The following is a 15,190-nucleotide window of genomic DNA, read 5'->3' as shown; positions in this document are numbered from 1 at the left end:
TTCCGTTTTCTGTAAATAAAGTTATTGTTACTCTCAAAAATAACGCGACAGTGCGGAAACGTTTGATTGCATAATTGCCGTTTCTGAAAGGAAATGAACACGTGTCGGAGCGGAGTTTTGTTTGGAAACTTGGGAAACTTCAATATTTTCACTAAGAACTTGAATTTCTGTATACTTATCAGATAATTTGATACACTTCGTCTTGTTCGATACACACATGATTGACAGGGTCATTTCATTTAAAAATCACAATATTAAATACCCCCTGTCAGTAAATCAGGCCCCTGCAGTAGTAGTTTATAAGCTGCGCGGTTAGTTTTACATGCGCTCGTAAAATTAAAAGAAATTCAATGAAAAGTTCCAAAACATATCTAATAATCATCGTTGAAGACTTCTAACAGTGTTAATTGAATTCGTTTTTTACAAGAGCGTGTAATAACAAGCGCTCGGATTGTTGGCTACTATGTGTCCCAGGAATAAATTGCCATAGGGCTTATGTGGTGCATACCTCAATAAGTATCTATTTGGACCGTGTTTGAGTTTCTTATTGATCCTTATTGAATGCTACAGCTTTTGCGCAATCACCATTCCTCATGGTAAAAGCGCTGATTACCAAAAGCTTAATTTTCAGTTAATCTCAAGACTTTCATAATGTAGCACCATATACGGTTGCTCAGAGATCCTTAAAATGTATTTCGCCACCTAGGGGGAGAAGAACTGGTTTTATAACTAAGTTTTATACATCCCATCATTTCAAAACTTCAAATATTTGTGACGTCATACCTAAGTGTTCTACAGAGGGTAAAAGTGTTTATTTTCATCTGAGCAACTTAACTGATTACCGATCGGGTACGGAGATTAAGGGAGTTGACTGTACTCCCCCTATGAAAAAGACCTTTTGACACACATGTGAAAGTGGCAAGTCTTATTTTTCGGGAGATTTTTAACGAAAAATGATGCGGGAAAACTCGAATAGGCCCGTCGAATAAATTCTTCACTTACTCGAAAACGCTTTAAAGATTTTTTTCTACGTTCGCCCAGAAGTTGTCAAGGTTGAGTAGTCTAAATTATGAAAGTTTTGTTTTGAAGTGTCTGACAAGCTAGATTTCCAGACAATCGACCTTACCTTAAGTGAAGGGCTTTGTATTGCCGTTGCTATGGTAACAGCTGTTGATTGGAAACCTACGAAAAACTTAAATTTGTTCATAGCTTGAGAAGGTGTTGTAGTACGAAGGAAATCGAAGAATGGCTTCTGTGCGCAAATTTTGATTTGAAAAGATCCACTCCAAGGCCAGAAAAACTTCCGAGCCTCCTAATAAGAAGAATGTTCACGACTCGTGATCATATTTTTCATGCTTTTTTCTGATACACTTTAGTTTTACTCTGTTTTCAAAGACATTCATAAGCGTTGACTTAAATAGGGTATTGTATTGTAAACCTTTTTTAAATTTGCCTTTAGATGAATTCAAGACCTGCATCGCTGATCATATTCGGCACAGCTGTATTAATCTTCCTACCATCAGGTACTGTGAATCATCAATCTTATCAGTAATAATGGTCTAATGTACATTGCATTGGAAAGCAGCTTACGTGTCTCAGAATCCATATAGCCGACGTAACATATGACTAATCGATGACATCAATGAAATCAATGAGTTATCAATAGGTAATCGATGGGTGATCAGTTCATTAGTCATTGATGAGATTGATTAGTCATCGATATAATCTCGTCGCTACACAAACCATACCAAATCGAAATAAAGCAATAAAAGCAATACACTCTGTTTTTTTTTTTTATAAGAACCTTTTTTATAAGAACTTCGAGGCTGAGATTAACCAAAATTTTAAGAACGTATTAAGAATATTCCTCAGGCTGAGAGTCGATGAAGAACGTTTTTATCTTGCCAATCTGTATATAAAATTAAGGTAACAAATGGAAATTATCCAAAATATAGCATTGACAATGGTGACACACGTCTCGGTTTGTTATAATCAGCAGTTCTTGATACCATATCTCAGCAGGCAATGCACTTTGATAGGTTTCCTGCATTGACTAACTGAAAATACATCTAGTGTATACCATGTAATTTAAGAACATCTTAAGAACGTTTTCAGCCTCAAATCGCAGAGAACGTTCAGCCTCAGCTCCAAAATTAGACGTTCTTATAAAAAAAACAGAGTGTATCACATTTTCATTTACATATCGAAACAACCGCCTTAGATGGGAAACTTTTACCCCGGCAGGAAAACGTGTCTAAATTTAACACGTATATTTTCCAGACTCTGACATTTAGGAGAGTGAGACAGACAACTCGAACTTCTGAACATTTCCTTTTCGGTAATTTTACCGTCCATCAAATCAATGTGATGCATTCCGTTTCGTTTTTCTCATAGATGGCCTATACTATTGTAATAGACTAGAGGCGACTCTTGGATTCCTATGAATTCAGCTACTTTCCCCGTTTGTACCTTGCGTGTGCAATTCCTTTTTGCCCATTATTATCATCGCGAACCATTCATGTAAAGGTTTAGAACAGGACAGTCAGTGCAATAAAGAAAATGCCGGAAAGTCGTAATAGACAACGCAATATAATAATTGAGTTCGACGTAGGAAGAACGCACTCCTCATACGGATTGGAGTCGAGATTGTATGGGACAGCACGCGTTGGTTCAGTGAATGGATGGATCCTGAGACGCGTATCTGCCATCCCCCGCATATTTTTTGGCAGGGGCGAATGACATCACACAGAAAACAGAGCCTGGGTTCGAGATCATCGAACGCCCTCCGTAATCTTTGATTGTTACTAGTAAATGTGTAATCAATCATGAGTAATTGATGGGTAATCAATAGGTAATCGAAAGGTAATCGACGAGTAATCAATGACATCAATTAGTAATCGATAGGCCCCAAAGTTTTGTTCATCGATTAGTCATCGCTTACCAATTGATCATCGCCAATAATCAATGACTGATGAGTTGATTACTCATTGATTACCCATCGATTACTCACTGATGTCATTGATCATCGATTAGCTACGTCTGGATATAATAATATTTTTAACTTTTAAAATAATTTGGACAAAATCAAAGCCTTGACAAATCAGCATCTAAACTGACATTTATGGAGCGGTACAAGGGTCAAAATATAGATCGCCTTTTACTGTACTGATCTGGTATTTTATGTTGTCGTTTTCGCACTTACTGACGTAGTAATTGCATGTTATTTTGCACATTTCCCATTTGAAAATGCAAACATTTCATTTTAAGTGCATACACATTTTACTTTTTATTGCGATAGTGACATTAACTGCATGACGTGGTTAGCTTGGACACGACAGGAGACAGGGACTCACTCACTTGTTCATGTCACATCAGCTATCATGTCAGTTGTTGCTCACTGCTGAGAACAGAATGTAACTTAACGAAATTTAACCTTGCATACAGATGAAGTGTAATGGCGTATAGGTACCAACTTGAGCACCCTTATCGAAAATGCTTGGATCTGCTCCAAGTGGGTGACTTAAATCAAGCATTAATCTAGTATTAACAGTTTTCTCGAGGGAGGCTTGACCTACAGCTTTGTTTTAAATAATTATTGATTTCCGGCAAGAAAAAAAATTTCTTCATGTTTTCTCAGGTGATAATAGCTTGCACGCCGACGAGCAAGAAAGGACACAGAAATAGAAATTCTGAACTTTGAACTGTTTCTTATCAACAGCATGTGCACTTGCTGGTACCGACTGCAACGCATGCAAGCCAGACCAGCTGCTGTCCCCAGAGCAGTGTAACATGTCCAACGCTGTGACCGGTTGTGTGAGCTGTGTGATGTCCGATAGTAACCAACAATGCAACAGGTACAGCACATCCATTTTTTTTAAACATGCATTTATCAAAATAATGCGGGCAGGGAAGGTAATTTAAATATAGATACAGCTATTTCAACTCACGTTTAAGGCTCGAGATTACGCGAGATAAGACCTAAAGGTACTATGGGTAGCTGTAAGTCTTGTAATTCGGTTGTAATTTCACGGTTTTCAGTGCCAAAATCGATCGTTTTTCATGTTTTCTTTAAAAAAATTAGTACATAGATGAGAATGCAAACTAATTCTGGCCTTTGATGTGACGCAAAACTACTCAATTTTACTGAGAAATTTCAAACAGCGAGCGACAAATGTAGGATAAACATGGTCATATTGTCATTTCTGTCCTTTTCTGGTAGCTGTAAACATATTTATAAATCTATCTAATATTACCACTTCTTTTTCTGTTCACCAGTCAAGGACTTTGTATTAATCGCCTACTCTTCTTCCTCAGTTGTTATGAGGCAATAGCCGAGTTGACAAACGGATCGAAGGTTCTCATACGGGACTGTTATGTATACCCCTTTCAAGGGGGACCCAAGTGCAGCAACAGTACTGCTTGTGCCCAGAGTAATCAAAGTCTCCCTGTTGGCGTTCAGTTCAAGAGTTGCTCAGCTGAGTGCTGCCCTGACAATAAATGTAATCGAAACCTCATGCCAATACCGAGGCAGCCTGTGCTTTCGTCTATGACGCCAAGACTCACTGTCACAACCACCGCCAGCCGCTCAGCTAATGCCACCCACATTGCCGACAGCAGTGCTCCACACTCCAATGAAACCGGTGCAGCTCCAAAGGAACCAACTTCTTCAGGCGCCAACATTAAGGCCTCCTTCTATGCTGGCCCTTTTTGGATGATTCTAGCCCTCATAATGAGTTAATTAAGCCCTAAAGGGAACTACAGTGCGGCAGTGTAAACGACAGCATAACTAAATTACTTTTCACCCCTTTCTACGCTATTTTATAACCAACGCGTAGAATAATTTCTCAGCGTAGAATTTCGTAGAATTTCTCAGTTGTGTAGAATAAGTTCTCAGCAGAATAGAATAGAATAGATGCTGAGTATATAATAACAACAGTATATAATAAGAGTACAGCTCGTTTCAGCAAAGCAACGGTCGTTCAATTGTACAGTGATCGATGGATAAGCATTTGGCATAACCGGAACCGTATTATTACTGTAGCAGCCGTTAGGTTTGTCACGCGTTTTGTTTCTTACAGTAACAATGTTTCTCGTGGTGAAGTATATGTTGGCTTAATTTGGGTAATGCAGTTGTAGGCGGATTTACCGCATTGTGTCCTTTTCCTTTTTCTTTAAGGTTTGTTCGTTTTCTTGTTTTTGTCTACTTTTTCATCGTTTAAAGTGGTCTAACATTAATAATTATTAATATTTATTAATAATTCATACCCCATTGACCTAACAAATGGTTGATAATACATCACGTGCAGTGACTTTATATCGATAACCCTCCTACTTATTAGTATGCTATTTTTTAACAGCTGATAAAACACTCCTCACTAGTATGCGGTGTCTCGTATGCTAATTTCCAACGTTCACAAAAGCATAATTGTTATGAACTCTATTGACACACGCTTTTCCAGGAATGTTTTTGGAGCCGTTCAAAACACTCACAACACGTGTTTTATGGGTTCTAAACCACTCGGCTGCCCCTCGTGGTTTTAAACCGATAAGACACTCCTGTTGGTCTTTTTAAACATTAATAACTAACAATGCTCTTCAAAGGGGAGTGTCACTTAATTTAAGTGTTACTTTTGATAACCAAAAACATATTTGCATAAACGAAAACGCTAAAATGAAGGTTCAATTGTGTTGACAGTTATCCTACTAGTGCACAGAAGCTAGCTAGTATTAATCACCTTTGGCTACGGATCATTAGGATGAAAGTGAATTGCTAAAAACTGATTATAGATTATTCTTCCTCAGAGAAATAATTTCATATTTTCCTCCCGGTACTCTATCTTTATCAAATATTTGAGTAGCTTTGTCGAACAGTCAACAACTCCAATAACGAATCAGTTACATTGTAGAGCTAATCCTCGGATGTTCTTTCTGTTTCAGTTGTCATCTAGTTTAAGGACGGTGCCTACTTTTGTTACTGCGCATACATTCTGCGCATCTTGAGATACTCGAGTTTCCTATGGGTGGTGCCTGCTAATACAGGGATATTTTTGCGCGGTTTAAGACTAAAGAGAGAAAATGAGCAAATGTTCTTGGTATCTCGAAAGAACATTGGGGGGAACCATGCATTTTGCAGAGATAATTTAGCTTCAACTTAGGAAAAAATCCCATACATTGCTTTATATTTTGGCGCTTTTTTGAGATATTATTGCTTAAATATCTCTGAAAAATGCGTGGCTATCCTCAATTTTCGTTTTGGATTCCAAATGGCCATGCTAAGATCTGCTTTTTCCGCCTAGTCATAAACCGCACAAAAATACTTAGGTATTAGTAGGCACCGTCCTTAAGGGCGCCAGGTCACTTCGACCTTTAAAGAACCTTCTCAAACATCACTTCTTCCCTTAAAATTAACAGTGTCATGTACTTTGTCTTTGGTCCGACATTGTATTCTTAACCTTTGATTAAACAGTAGCTTTAAAATGTAGGATAGGATATTTTAGAAGTTACCTTAACCGTTACCTTTAGTTTGCAACAATTTTCGAAAGATGTTGAGATCGACGTTCAAGTGGTCTTTCTTTCTTTTTTTTTTTTTTTAAGAAATGTTTTGCTGCAGACAGGTTTGCCATTAATCCTCTGAATCGTTGTCATAGCCTTCTGGAAGGCTACAACTGTGAAAAGACACCAGCTTTTCATTAAACTGATTGGTAATTGTTTGTTAATCAAACTCGACTCCGATCGCATCGGTGAACAACAGCTTCACGATGCCGATCAAATTGTCACTGTATAATTCTGTTGCTGTCTTCAAACGCTTATTAAAAGCCAACCTTGTGACCGCGTTCTTACCAAGTGACAACTAGGTGATTTATTGCATTTGTGTTTTTCATTTTACTTTAAATGTAATTATTTTGTAATACTTTACTTGTAGATACCTGTAATTTAAGGTCCTGTTTCAATTGTCACTAAAACGCCCCCCTTGGGGAGTGTCAATAAAGTTTGTATTTTATTGATATAGTCTTTACGTAAACGAATGAGGGTGTTTACACTTTTGTTGATACACAGCTTGAAAGCGTGGGCAGGCTTATAAGCGGCATATAGCATCTTAATTCACATTCAAATGCCTTCGGCGAAGAACATCACAACAGTAATGCACCGAATCACCCATTGAGAAGTGGCGTCTTACCAACCTCGTTTCCAGCGTCTCTCTTCTTCCCCTCACATGGGAACGAGGTTGGTGTTTTACATTACCCATATCAGGTACATAACTGCTTTTCGTCAACTTTCTCACTGCTTGTCGCCATTTTGTTGCCACATTCTTCAACAAATAGCTGCATCTAAGAACAAAAATGCAGGATTTTCCCCGGTGTTATTTTATTACTAGTTATTATTAGTTGCAACTCGTTAAGTTTTGTTTTTCGTTAATTTTACTCGTGATTTCTTTACCTCCCCTAAATTCTATTTGCTCTGTCTTTGATTACAACAACTGCAATAATATTAATTAAATACTTAAACAGTTCTGTTGTAAGTCTGGCCCGTCTAGATTAGCTCTCGCTACCTGCGGGCCAGTCTCTCTTTTTTGCTAAATTTTTGAACTTATTACTACTATTACAATTTTTTCTTACACCGTGTGGTAAGGTGTTGTACTTACCTGCCAAAGTTTAATATTAATATCCACCGATTAATTTCCGCGCGCGTTCTCATTGGACAAAATACGCCACGTGGCACAAAATCGGGCCGCTGTTATCAGACGATAACAGTCGCCCTATTTTTTTTCGACGAGAAAAACAAAGAAAGAACGTCATAGTTTTAGGTCTGAGTTGTTGTAATCCAGCCACAGTTTAATAAAATGTAATAAAATAGTCAGCCAACATTTCAGTTTGGCTACAGTCACGCCGTGGCCATCACTGGCTGTTTCAGTTCTCTTTTCCACAGTAAACTGTGCGTGTTTTAACATTTAATATACCGGCTTGCTGGTATAATGAATGCCCTCGCCTCAGAATTACATAGTTGCCCTCGAAGCTTCGCTTACCGGCCAACTGCTCATTTTTTTCCGACAAATCTTTCAACATCGAGCATTATTCCCCGATATACCAGCCGCCTGAAGGGGGCTTATTTCCTGAATAGACCATCAAATGACGTCATAATATGATAAAAACTTAAGTGCGGCGAGTGGTTTCACTGCCAAGTTTTGAACATTTTATGGCTTCGTTTCATGCTCTATAACAGTATAGACCACAGAAAACTGCCGTCGATTTGTTTTTTTACAATAACATGGAAAACGTACGAGCGGAATTGGCTTTATTTTCCGTTGAGAAAGCGCGCACATTACATCTGACGTCATTTTTATTGTCTGTACTCTTATAGACAATAGCTACGAGCCAATCAGCGCGCGGGAAGTTTGACAGTTACTGGAAAACGTATTTTAATCGAGTCAAAATAGGCCATTCGTTTCTTATGGCTTTCGATCCAGACTCTGAAAGATATGTTTAAAAGGCAGGGCGTGTTTAAAACTGATAGTAAACCAATCAGAGGCAAGCAAAAATACCTGACGAGTAATAAAACTAAGCATAGTTAATAAAAGGCAATGGTCATGAAGCCTGACAAATTTCGTTGTTATATGTTTTTGTTAGCATTATTGGCCTTGACCATGCACAGACGACAATAGATTTTGACATGTGTTGGAGACACTGACCAATAGAAACGTTCGTGTTAAGATGTTCAACTGTAGTGTGAATAAGCAAACAAAGGATTGTGCACTGTCGTGGCCCTTGTAACATCAATTGCAGCACCATTGTTTTCATAGCAAAGTTTCATAATCAGTCCCTCAATTAACTAAGAAATAAGCAGGCCCACCTTTAGAATTCCACTAGTAGTTGACTTGAGGGGAATCATGATAGATTCCTTTAACAGAGATATTTCCTCGTCTGCTTGAGCCCAAGGGAACTCCTGTAACCATTAAAAACAAATTTCCGTCAAAAGGTTATTTGCCCAAGCCTTTCAGTGTAACACTGTTACTGCAGTTAATATTAATTAACAATTATCCTGCGAAAACATGCGGAATATAGGAGTATTCCGCACGATTGAGGAGCATAATTGTCTTATTATTCACCGAATGAAAACAAAGCACAGTTTTATTGCAGAAAAGCTGGAGACGATCTTTTCTTTTTCTATCTTTTTCCCTGACACACGAAATTACGTATATCGCAGGGTATCTGTTGACTGCGGACGACGAATATTGAGTGCACCATGACCATAATTGGGCAGTGTAACAATGTGTTGAAAAATATCACCAGATAACTTCAACCTCCGATGTATCTCGAAAATCTTCTCAAGTCGCGTCTGCCAAGAGGGTTTTTTCACGGTTATTCTTTCGATACCTCAAACTGATACTGAGGAGAAGAGACCAGCTTCCATTCTCAAAGTTAGTGCAATGCACATTTCCCAGCAAAACATTTCAAAAACTCGTGCTTCGGGTTTCATCAGGTTTCCAAACGCTGGAAACCTGTTGAAACCCTCGCACTCGTTTTTGAAACAGTACTTCAAATTATCATTGCTTGATGATCTCTAACAATGTGTGGTTACCCTCATTTTTCATTGGGATTCCAATAGCCCTTCCAAAGATCTACTTTTCCCATTGATACACACACCACCCAAATGTATCTTTCTATAAAGAGGCACTGCCATTAAAAAGCTCTACTTTCAATGGATGTTTACTCTCATTTTGTTCACAACATACCTGAACGTTGCGGTCTTCTTGAAGTTTTAAGAACGACGATTCTTTGGTGTAAACAAGAATGGAAAATGTACACCCTGCCAAAATAAGTATTACACAAACGAGAATTACAATTCGTTATCAGGATTGCTTGAACGGAATAGACCTCTATAGCCAGCATTCCAGATAAAGACAAAGCAGTCTGGGGAAACTTAAGACTCCAATGTGCGATTGGATGTGTAATTGCTTCCTTTTTGGCATTTTAGACTGCGAGCAGTCGTACTTTTTTCCTCAAATCACACAGACAAAGTGACGGTAAAATTATGCAAATTAGAAAAGTTAAGGAGGAGGGATTAGATCCATCGCGCCCTACAGGAATTTGGAGAAGAAAGAAACTGCTCGCATGTCTATTTTTTGTCTACCTTTAAAGAATAGCAAGAAAAGAATTAAGTCAAGAAAGGAGGGTAGAGACGCCACTTTCCCTTGCAAGATTTCAGTTTCACTCGTGAATTCTATGTCACATGCGCGACGGGAATCCAGTGCCAAATGAACGAGCACACAACTTGGCCACGAAAAAAAGAATTGAGTATATGACGAGAGATCTCAAATACACAGACAAACAAAAATGTAAACAAATAAGTATAATTTCATTGCAGAATTTGTTCTGTCCAGAATGATGGAATACTTTCTTCGTCAGTCTTTTCGTTTTCTACACTAAGATAAGATAAGTTGAGATGAGATGAGATGAGATGAGATAAAATACGATAAGAAATTACAAGGAGAAAAAGAGAAAACCAACTATAACTAACAACTAATAATACAATACAATAAAATACAAGAATATGTCTACTTTAACATTACAAGTAAATTAAAGATGACTCCCTGCTTTACAAGGACGCCGCGTATAAGAGACTACCTTAGTCTGGGAAATTGTGAGGACGAATTCTAGATTTAAAACTTGTCAGTGACGATGCCTGCCTGTAAAGCTGTATCAATGAAGTGATACAGAAACCTACAAGGGTATGCATAACTCTGGGATGGAGCAAGTTTACCTGGAGGAATTGGCTGTAATAAGGCATCGCAGGCATTAATCTTTAGCAAGAAACCTCTCAGGCTATTCTCTGTATGAAGGAGGAAAGTGTCATGACTGCAAGAGAAGACACAGAGCCATGGGTCACAAAGTATAAGGGAACTGGCCATAACACGTTTGTTCGAAGAGGACCCACCTTGTCTGGGGTAGGGGGGTTATCAAAGACACCACCTTTCTCATGAACATTACCGACAAAATTTTATTGGTTTTAAAATTTGAGTTGACACAGAAATATTCAGCTAGCAAGAGCCAGCATTGCTAGATAAACAAGAAAAGTGAGGTTTGAATCTAATTGTCATTTTTTACTGCTGGATAAAGGGGTGGCTATGCAATAAAGACACCATCTTTTGAGGTTGAGGAAGGGGGATGGAGGCAGAGACCACCATCTATTTTGTGGTTTGGTGGGTCCTGTTCGAGTATAGTAGTTTTGAACACTTCCCTAATAACAAACATGACTATCAGTAGTTCTTAACACAGTCTTAATGGCTTGCGAGTTCGTTCGCAGTTAATGCGGCGTCAAATTAACAGTGAACCTGGAAATTTTCTCCATCCTTTATATGGTTTAAAGTAGGGCATGTATATGACAAAAACTGCAGCTGTAAAAACGTTTTCAATTCAACTTCTTCATCCAGGACATTAGAAATTTTCTGCAGATAATTAGAGCTCAAAAAAGAAATGGCTTCTTATGACTTATTTTATAAATATCAGTTTCAAGGGACCGTTATAGGGTTGACCTCCTGTATCCTTTCCAAGATGTGTTTTTGTTTTCCTTTTCCCAAAATAAACAAGTACGTTACGTTACGTTACGTCACGTTAGGTTAGGTTACGTTGCGTTATTTATGTTATTTAAAAGTTTTAAGCTTGAAAACAATAAAATACGAGTTTCTTTGTGCCCGTACAAAATTGACAATTATTTTTAGTGAATCTGAGAAGGTACAAATTCAACACAATATAGCAACTGTATAATTCACGAGTGTGCTAATAAAAAACAAGCAAAGCCTTCAGATTCTTAACCTCTTCATCTAGTATAGAGGGATCGTCTTCAACAGCATGTACAGTGCCAAAAACAATATTATCACCACATTTAGTAAGAACAAGACTACTGATAGCTAGCTCAAAATCTCACGATTGTGTTGCATAAGTATAGATCATGACGTTTCGACCGCTATAGTGCTGGGCCCAGTTGATAGAAGCCCAATTAAGCTAACCCTGGGTTAACGTGAACTTTAGTTTGATTCGAGTTTAATTGCTAATCAATGAACGCTCTTCAAAAAGATTTTTGTTCCTCAGCTTTCACTTGTATCTTTCTTTACCACTAGTTTAAAATTAGCTTTTGAAAACATCTTTAATACGCGAGATGGGAAGCTCACTTCCAGATAACTTTTTTATAGTGGACTAGCGTTAATCGGCTTTCGAACCGGGCCCTGGTCTTGATACATAGCAAGTCGTGACCAATGCCTGATGAACACCAGCAATATAAGAGGTCGAACCGATGTGATCCACACCTATCTGAGTGACACAATCGTGACACAATTAGTTTTGAACTATCACTGTTAAAACAGGCCGTTCCGGTATAAAAGGGGCCTGGCCTGGCCATTCTCACCTTCAGTTGTCAATCAACCATCAGAGCGTAGGCAACTGACAAACAACATGTGTCTTTTTCTTCGGCTTTTACCGATAAAATTGGCTTAATTTTCAGAATAACCCTTGTTAAACAAATGAGAAATTTATATCTTCTATTGATATGGTGATGTTATAAAATTTTGAGGCATATTTTTCACGACTGAACGGCGTCTTAATTTGCTTCTCACGCCCCAAAGGTGTGAAATGGAGGGGCTTGCCCTTTTATAATGGAACTTCTTGAGACCACTGTAACATGCGTCCCTGACCTTAGGGTTGAAGATGTTTCTTCAAGATTTCCAATCTCAAAAACAAACCTCTCTACAGGAATACATTTCTGTGAGGAGAAGAAAGAATGTAACCACAGCTTGAGTCAGCGCTGTTTCTCCAGCACATTTGCTTTTGCAAGCATCAAATATCTTTCCTTCCCAAGATTAATATTTTTAACCTCTTCTGGCCTTGGTTGCGTTCGATTGACTGTATTCCGGAATAAGAATAAGCGGAATAGCTGTTAGATTTCTCTTTTCAAGTAAATTTGGCAAGACATTTCTGCAACACTTTGTTTTGTTAACACATGATAGTTTAAGAGCGATTTTGTCCTTCAGTAACTCCGAAAACCTCTTATGTGGGATTTCTTGTCATCATTGTATGTATTCCCATTCTGGAATAGTGTCAATCGAACGCACCCTTACTGTTAATTTGCTGGTAAGATGAACAAACAAGAACTGACATAAAGCCCTGCCGCAATGGAAATTGAATGGCTATGCTAAGGATTTTACAGCAAATTACCCAGGAATGGAGCTGTGCTAGAAAGCATCTAGTTGCGTTTTGACATTTCCATACATTTGTCTGTATAGCGAGCCAGCCGTGAACTGCTACTAAAAATAGTTTGCAGGAAAAAATACAGGGAAATGTATGAAGAGTTCAAAACACGACTGGACGCTGTCTGGCACAGCTACATCCCTCCAATTGTTGTACTTAAAATCCTTTTCCTGATGCCAAAAGTTTCCAATTTATGAATTTTTCAGAGGCGATGTGTTATGAAAATTATTTGACATTGGATTTCCATACAAACACTGTTATTTCAAGGCGTGTTTGCCTACCCATCCAAATGGCCTCCAAAACCGTGATAAGGTCTATTCAACCAGTGTCTTGAATAAATTGAAAGGAGGAGTCACCAAAAAATAATGAAGCCTGATGCAGGTCATTATTTGAGTGGCATTGTGTATTCTTACTATGCATAATTTCTTCCGTCATTAGCACGCGCTTAAAAACATGGCGCGTTTCCTAGATGCTAAGCCCAGCCAATTACTAAATGGTTATTTGCTCCTAAACCAGAACCGTGACCTATCTTTTTTTATCTCGTTGTTTTAACTTAGCTATTATCCTTTTTATGTTTAAAATATTTTAGAAAAAATTGACGACAGAAAAATGAGTTATTGCCAGAAATACGAGCTTGCCCACCACTCGCAGGCATAAAATAGTGATACTGAGAACTCGCACGCAAGAAACGTTTTGCATCGATACTGCTTCATATTGTGCTTCTTTGTTAAGAAATTAATACAGTTGAAGCTCTCATTGCGACCACTCTAGTTACGAACACCATTGTGAAACCCCCTTCGAATTGTCACTACTCTGTAATCAAAAGCTCTCGTAAGTTACCCCTCCCATAAGCGACCGCGACCACTTTTGGGAATTACCAACTGGTCTTTTCCTTTGTAATTTTAAGCTCTCGTAAGCGACCACTCAAAGATTCTGATGCGTATTACGTCAACTCTTTAAATATAAGTGTACACTTCGTGATCACATTTACAGTAATATAGCACTGCCTAATAATGTTCGTAGATAAAGATCTCGAATCTAAAATTCAAGATGATTTACGGGTTATAGATCAAGAGGCGATTACCCTGAGACCGAGGTAGAAAGTTTTACGCTAAAAGCTCTGGTAAGTGACCAGCTTCTATTGTTTCAGCTTTTGGTCGCTAACGAGATTGCATTCTCGTAAGCGACCAGCTCTAGTTACGACCACTTTTTTCAATTCCCGAGGTGGTCGCTTACGAGAGCTTCGACTGTATCGTTAATTGCCGATTGCGCTTCATACATTCTATGACATTGTATAACGTTTTTCTAAATTCTGCTTTATCTGTATAATTTCTGTTACCCCCAGACATGGTAATAACTGATCAAATAAACTCATTTTTGAAAGCGAATATTGGAAGCTATTATGTGGTCAATTGAGTTGATCGTACAATAGCTTTTTTATGGACACGGTCACCTATCTTTTTTCTTTCTTTTTTTTTTTTTTGTTACATTTCTTAAAAAAATACATAGTAGTGAACAATCACAGAAAGTTTGAGAATATTTTCACGACAACTTTTTACTTCGCCGGAGTCACCTTAAGTGACTACATCGTGAGACAAATTAGTTTTAATTATTTATTATTAGATTCTACAGTGATGACTAATGATATTTTTGACGACATTGATGAGGTGTCACCCAATTTTTCTTTTCTAACTTGTTTTGTTTTTGATTTTTTTTTCAGGGGAGGGTCTTTTTGGGGGGAGGGGGGGGGGGGCACAAAAGAAGTCAACAATCTCAAATTTACACAAATGGGTTCTACTCCTGACTATGATCATAAAACAAACAACAACAACAACAAAACACTGCTGCTTGCTTATTATACTGCATAGCTTACTTTATCAGTGATCACCAATGCCACTCTCTGAACTTCACCCTATTGCACAAAGAATATTATTGTTAAATTGTCACTGTTA

General features: G+C 38.1%; 2 protein-coding genes across 4 annotated transcripts in view; both read right to left on the bottom strand.

Annotated features, from left to right (window-relative positions):
• Positions 1–6,581, bottom strand: part of LOC146477871 (uncharacterized) — a 43,272-nt gene extending 36,691 nt beyond the window's left edge. The window contains exon 1 of the mRNA XM_085112973.1: positions 6,505–6,581. The gene's annotated coding sequence lies outside the window, so the exon portion shown is untranslated. The remainder of the gene's footprint in view (positions 1–6,504) is intronic.
• Positions 6,582–7,189: 608 nt separating this feature from the next.
• LOC146477868 (mitotic spindle assembly checkpoint protein MAD2B-like) overlaps positions 7,190–15,190 on the bottom strand; it is a 45,023-nt gene continuing 37,022 nt past the window's right edge. For 2 of the 3 annotated variants that reach the window (XM_085112963.1, XM_085112962.1), the window contains 6 exons: positions 15,112–15,150; positions 12,686–12,753; positions 10,759–10,853; positions 9,731–9,804; positions 8,848–8,940; positions 7,190–7,328 (listed from right to left, as the gene is read on the bottom strand). In XM_085112963.1, the coding sequence (XP_084969089.1) occupies positions 7,248–7,328; positions 8,848–8,940; positions 9,731–9,804; positions 10,759–10,853; positions 12,686–12,753; positions 15,112–15,150 (450 nt within the window). In that variant the 3' untranslated portion in view covers positions 7,190–7,247. The remainder of the gene's footprint in view (positions 7,329–8,847; positions 8,941–9,730; positions 9,805–10,758; positions 10,854–12,685; positions 12,754–15,111; positions 15,151–15,190) is intronic. The other variant, XM_085112964.1, reaches the window with a different exon arrangement.

Source organism: Pavona decussata, unplaced genomic scaffold (genome assembly GCF_977016875.1).
Source record: "Pavona decussata unplaced genomic scaffold, jaPavDecu1.1 SCAFFOLD_68, whole genome shotgun sequence".
NCBI classification, from domain to species: Eukaryota; Metazoa; Cnidaria; class Anthozoa; order Scleractinia; family Agariciidae; genus Pavona; species Pavona decussata.
The sequence above is the reverse complement of the archived record's forward strand: the minus strand, read 5'-3'. Positions and strand labels throughout refer to the sequence as shown.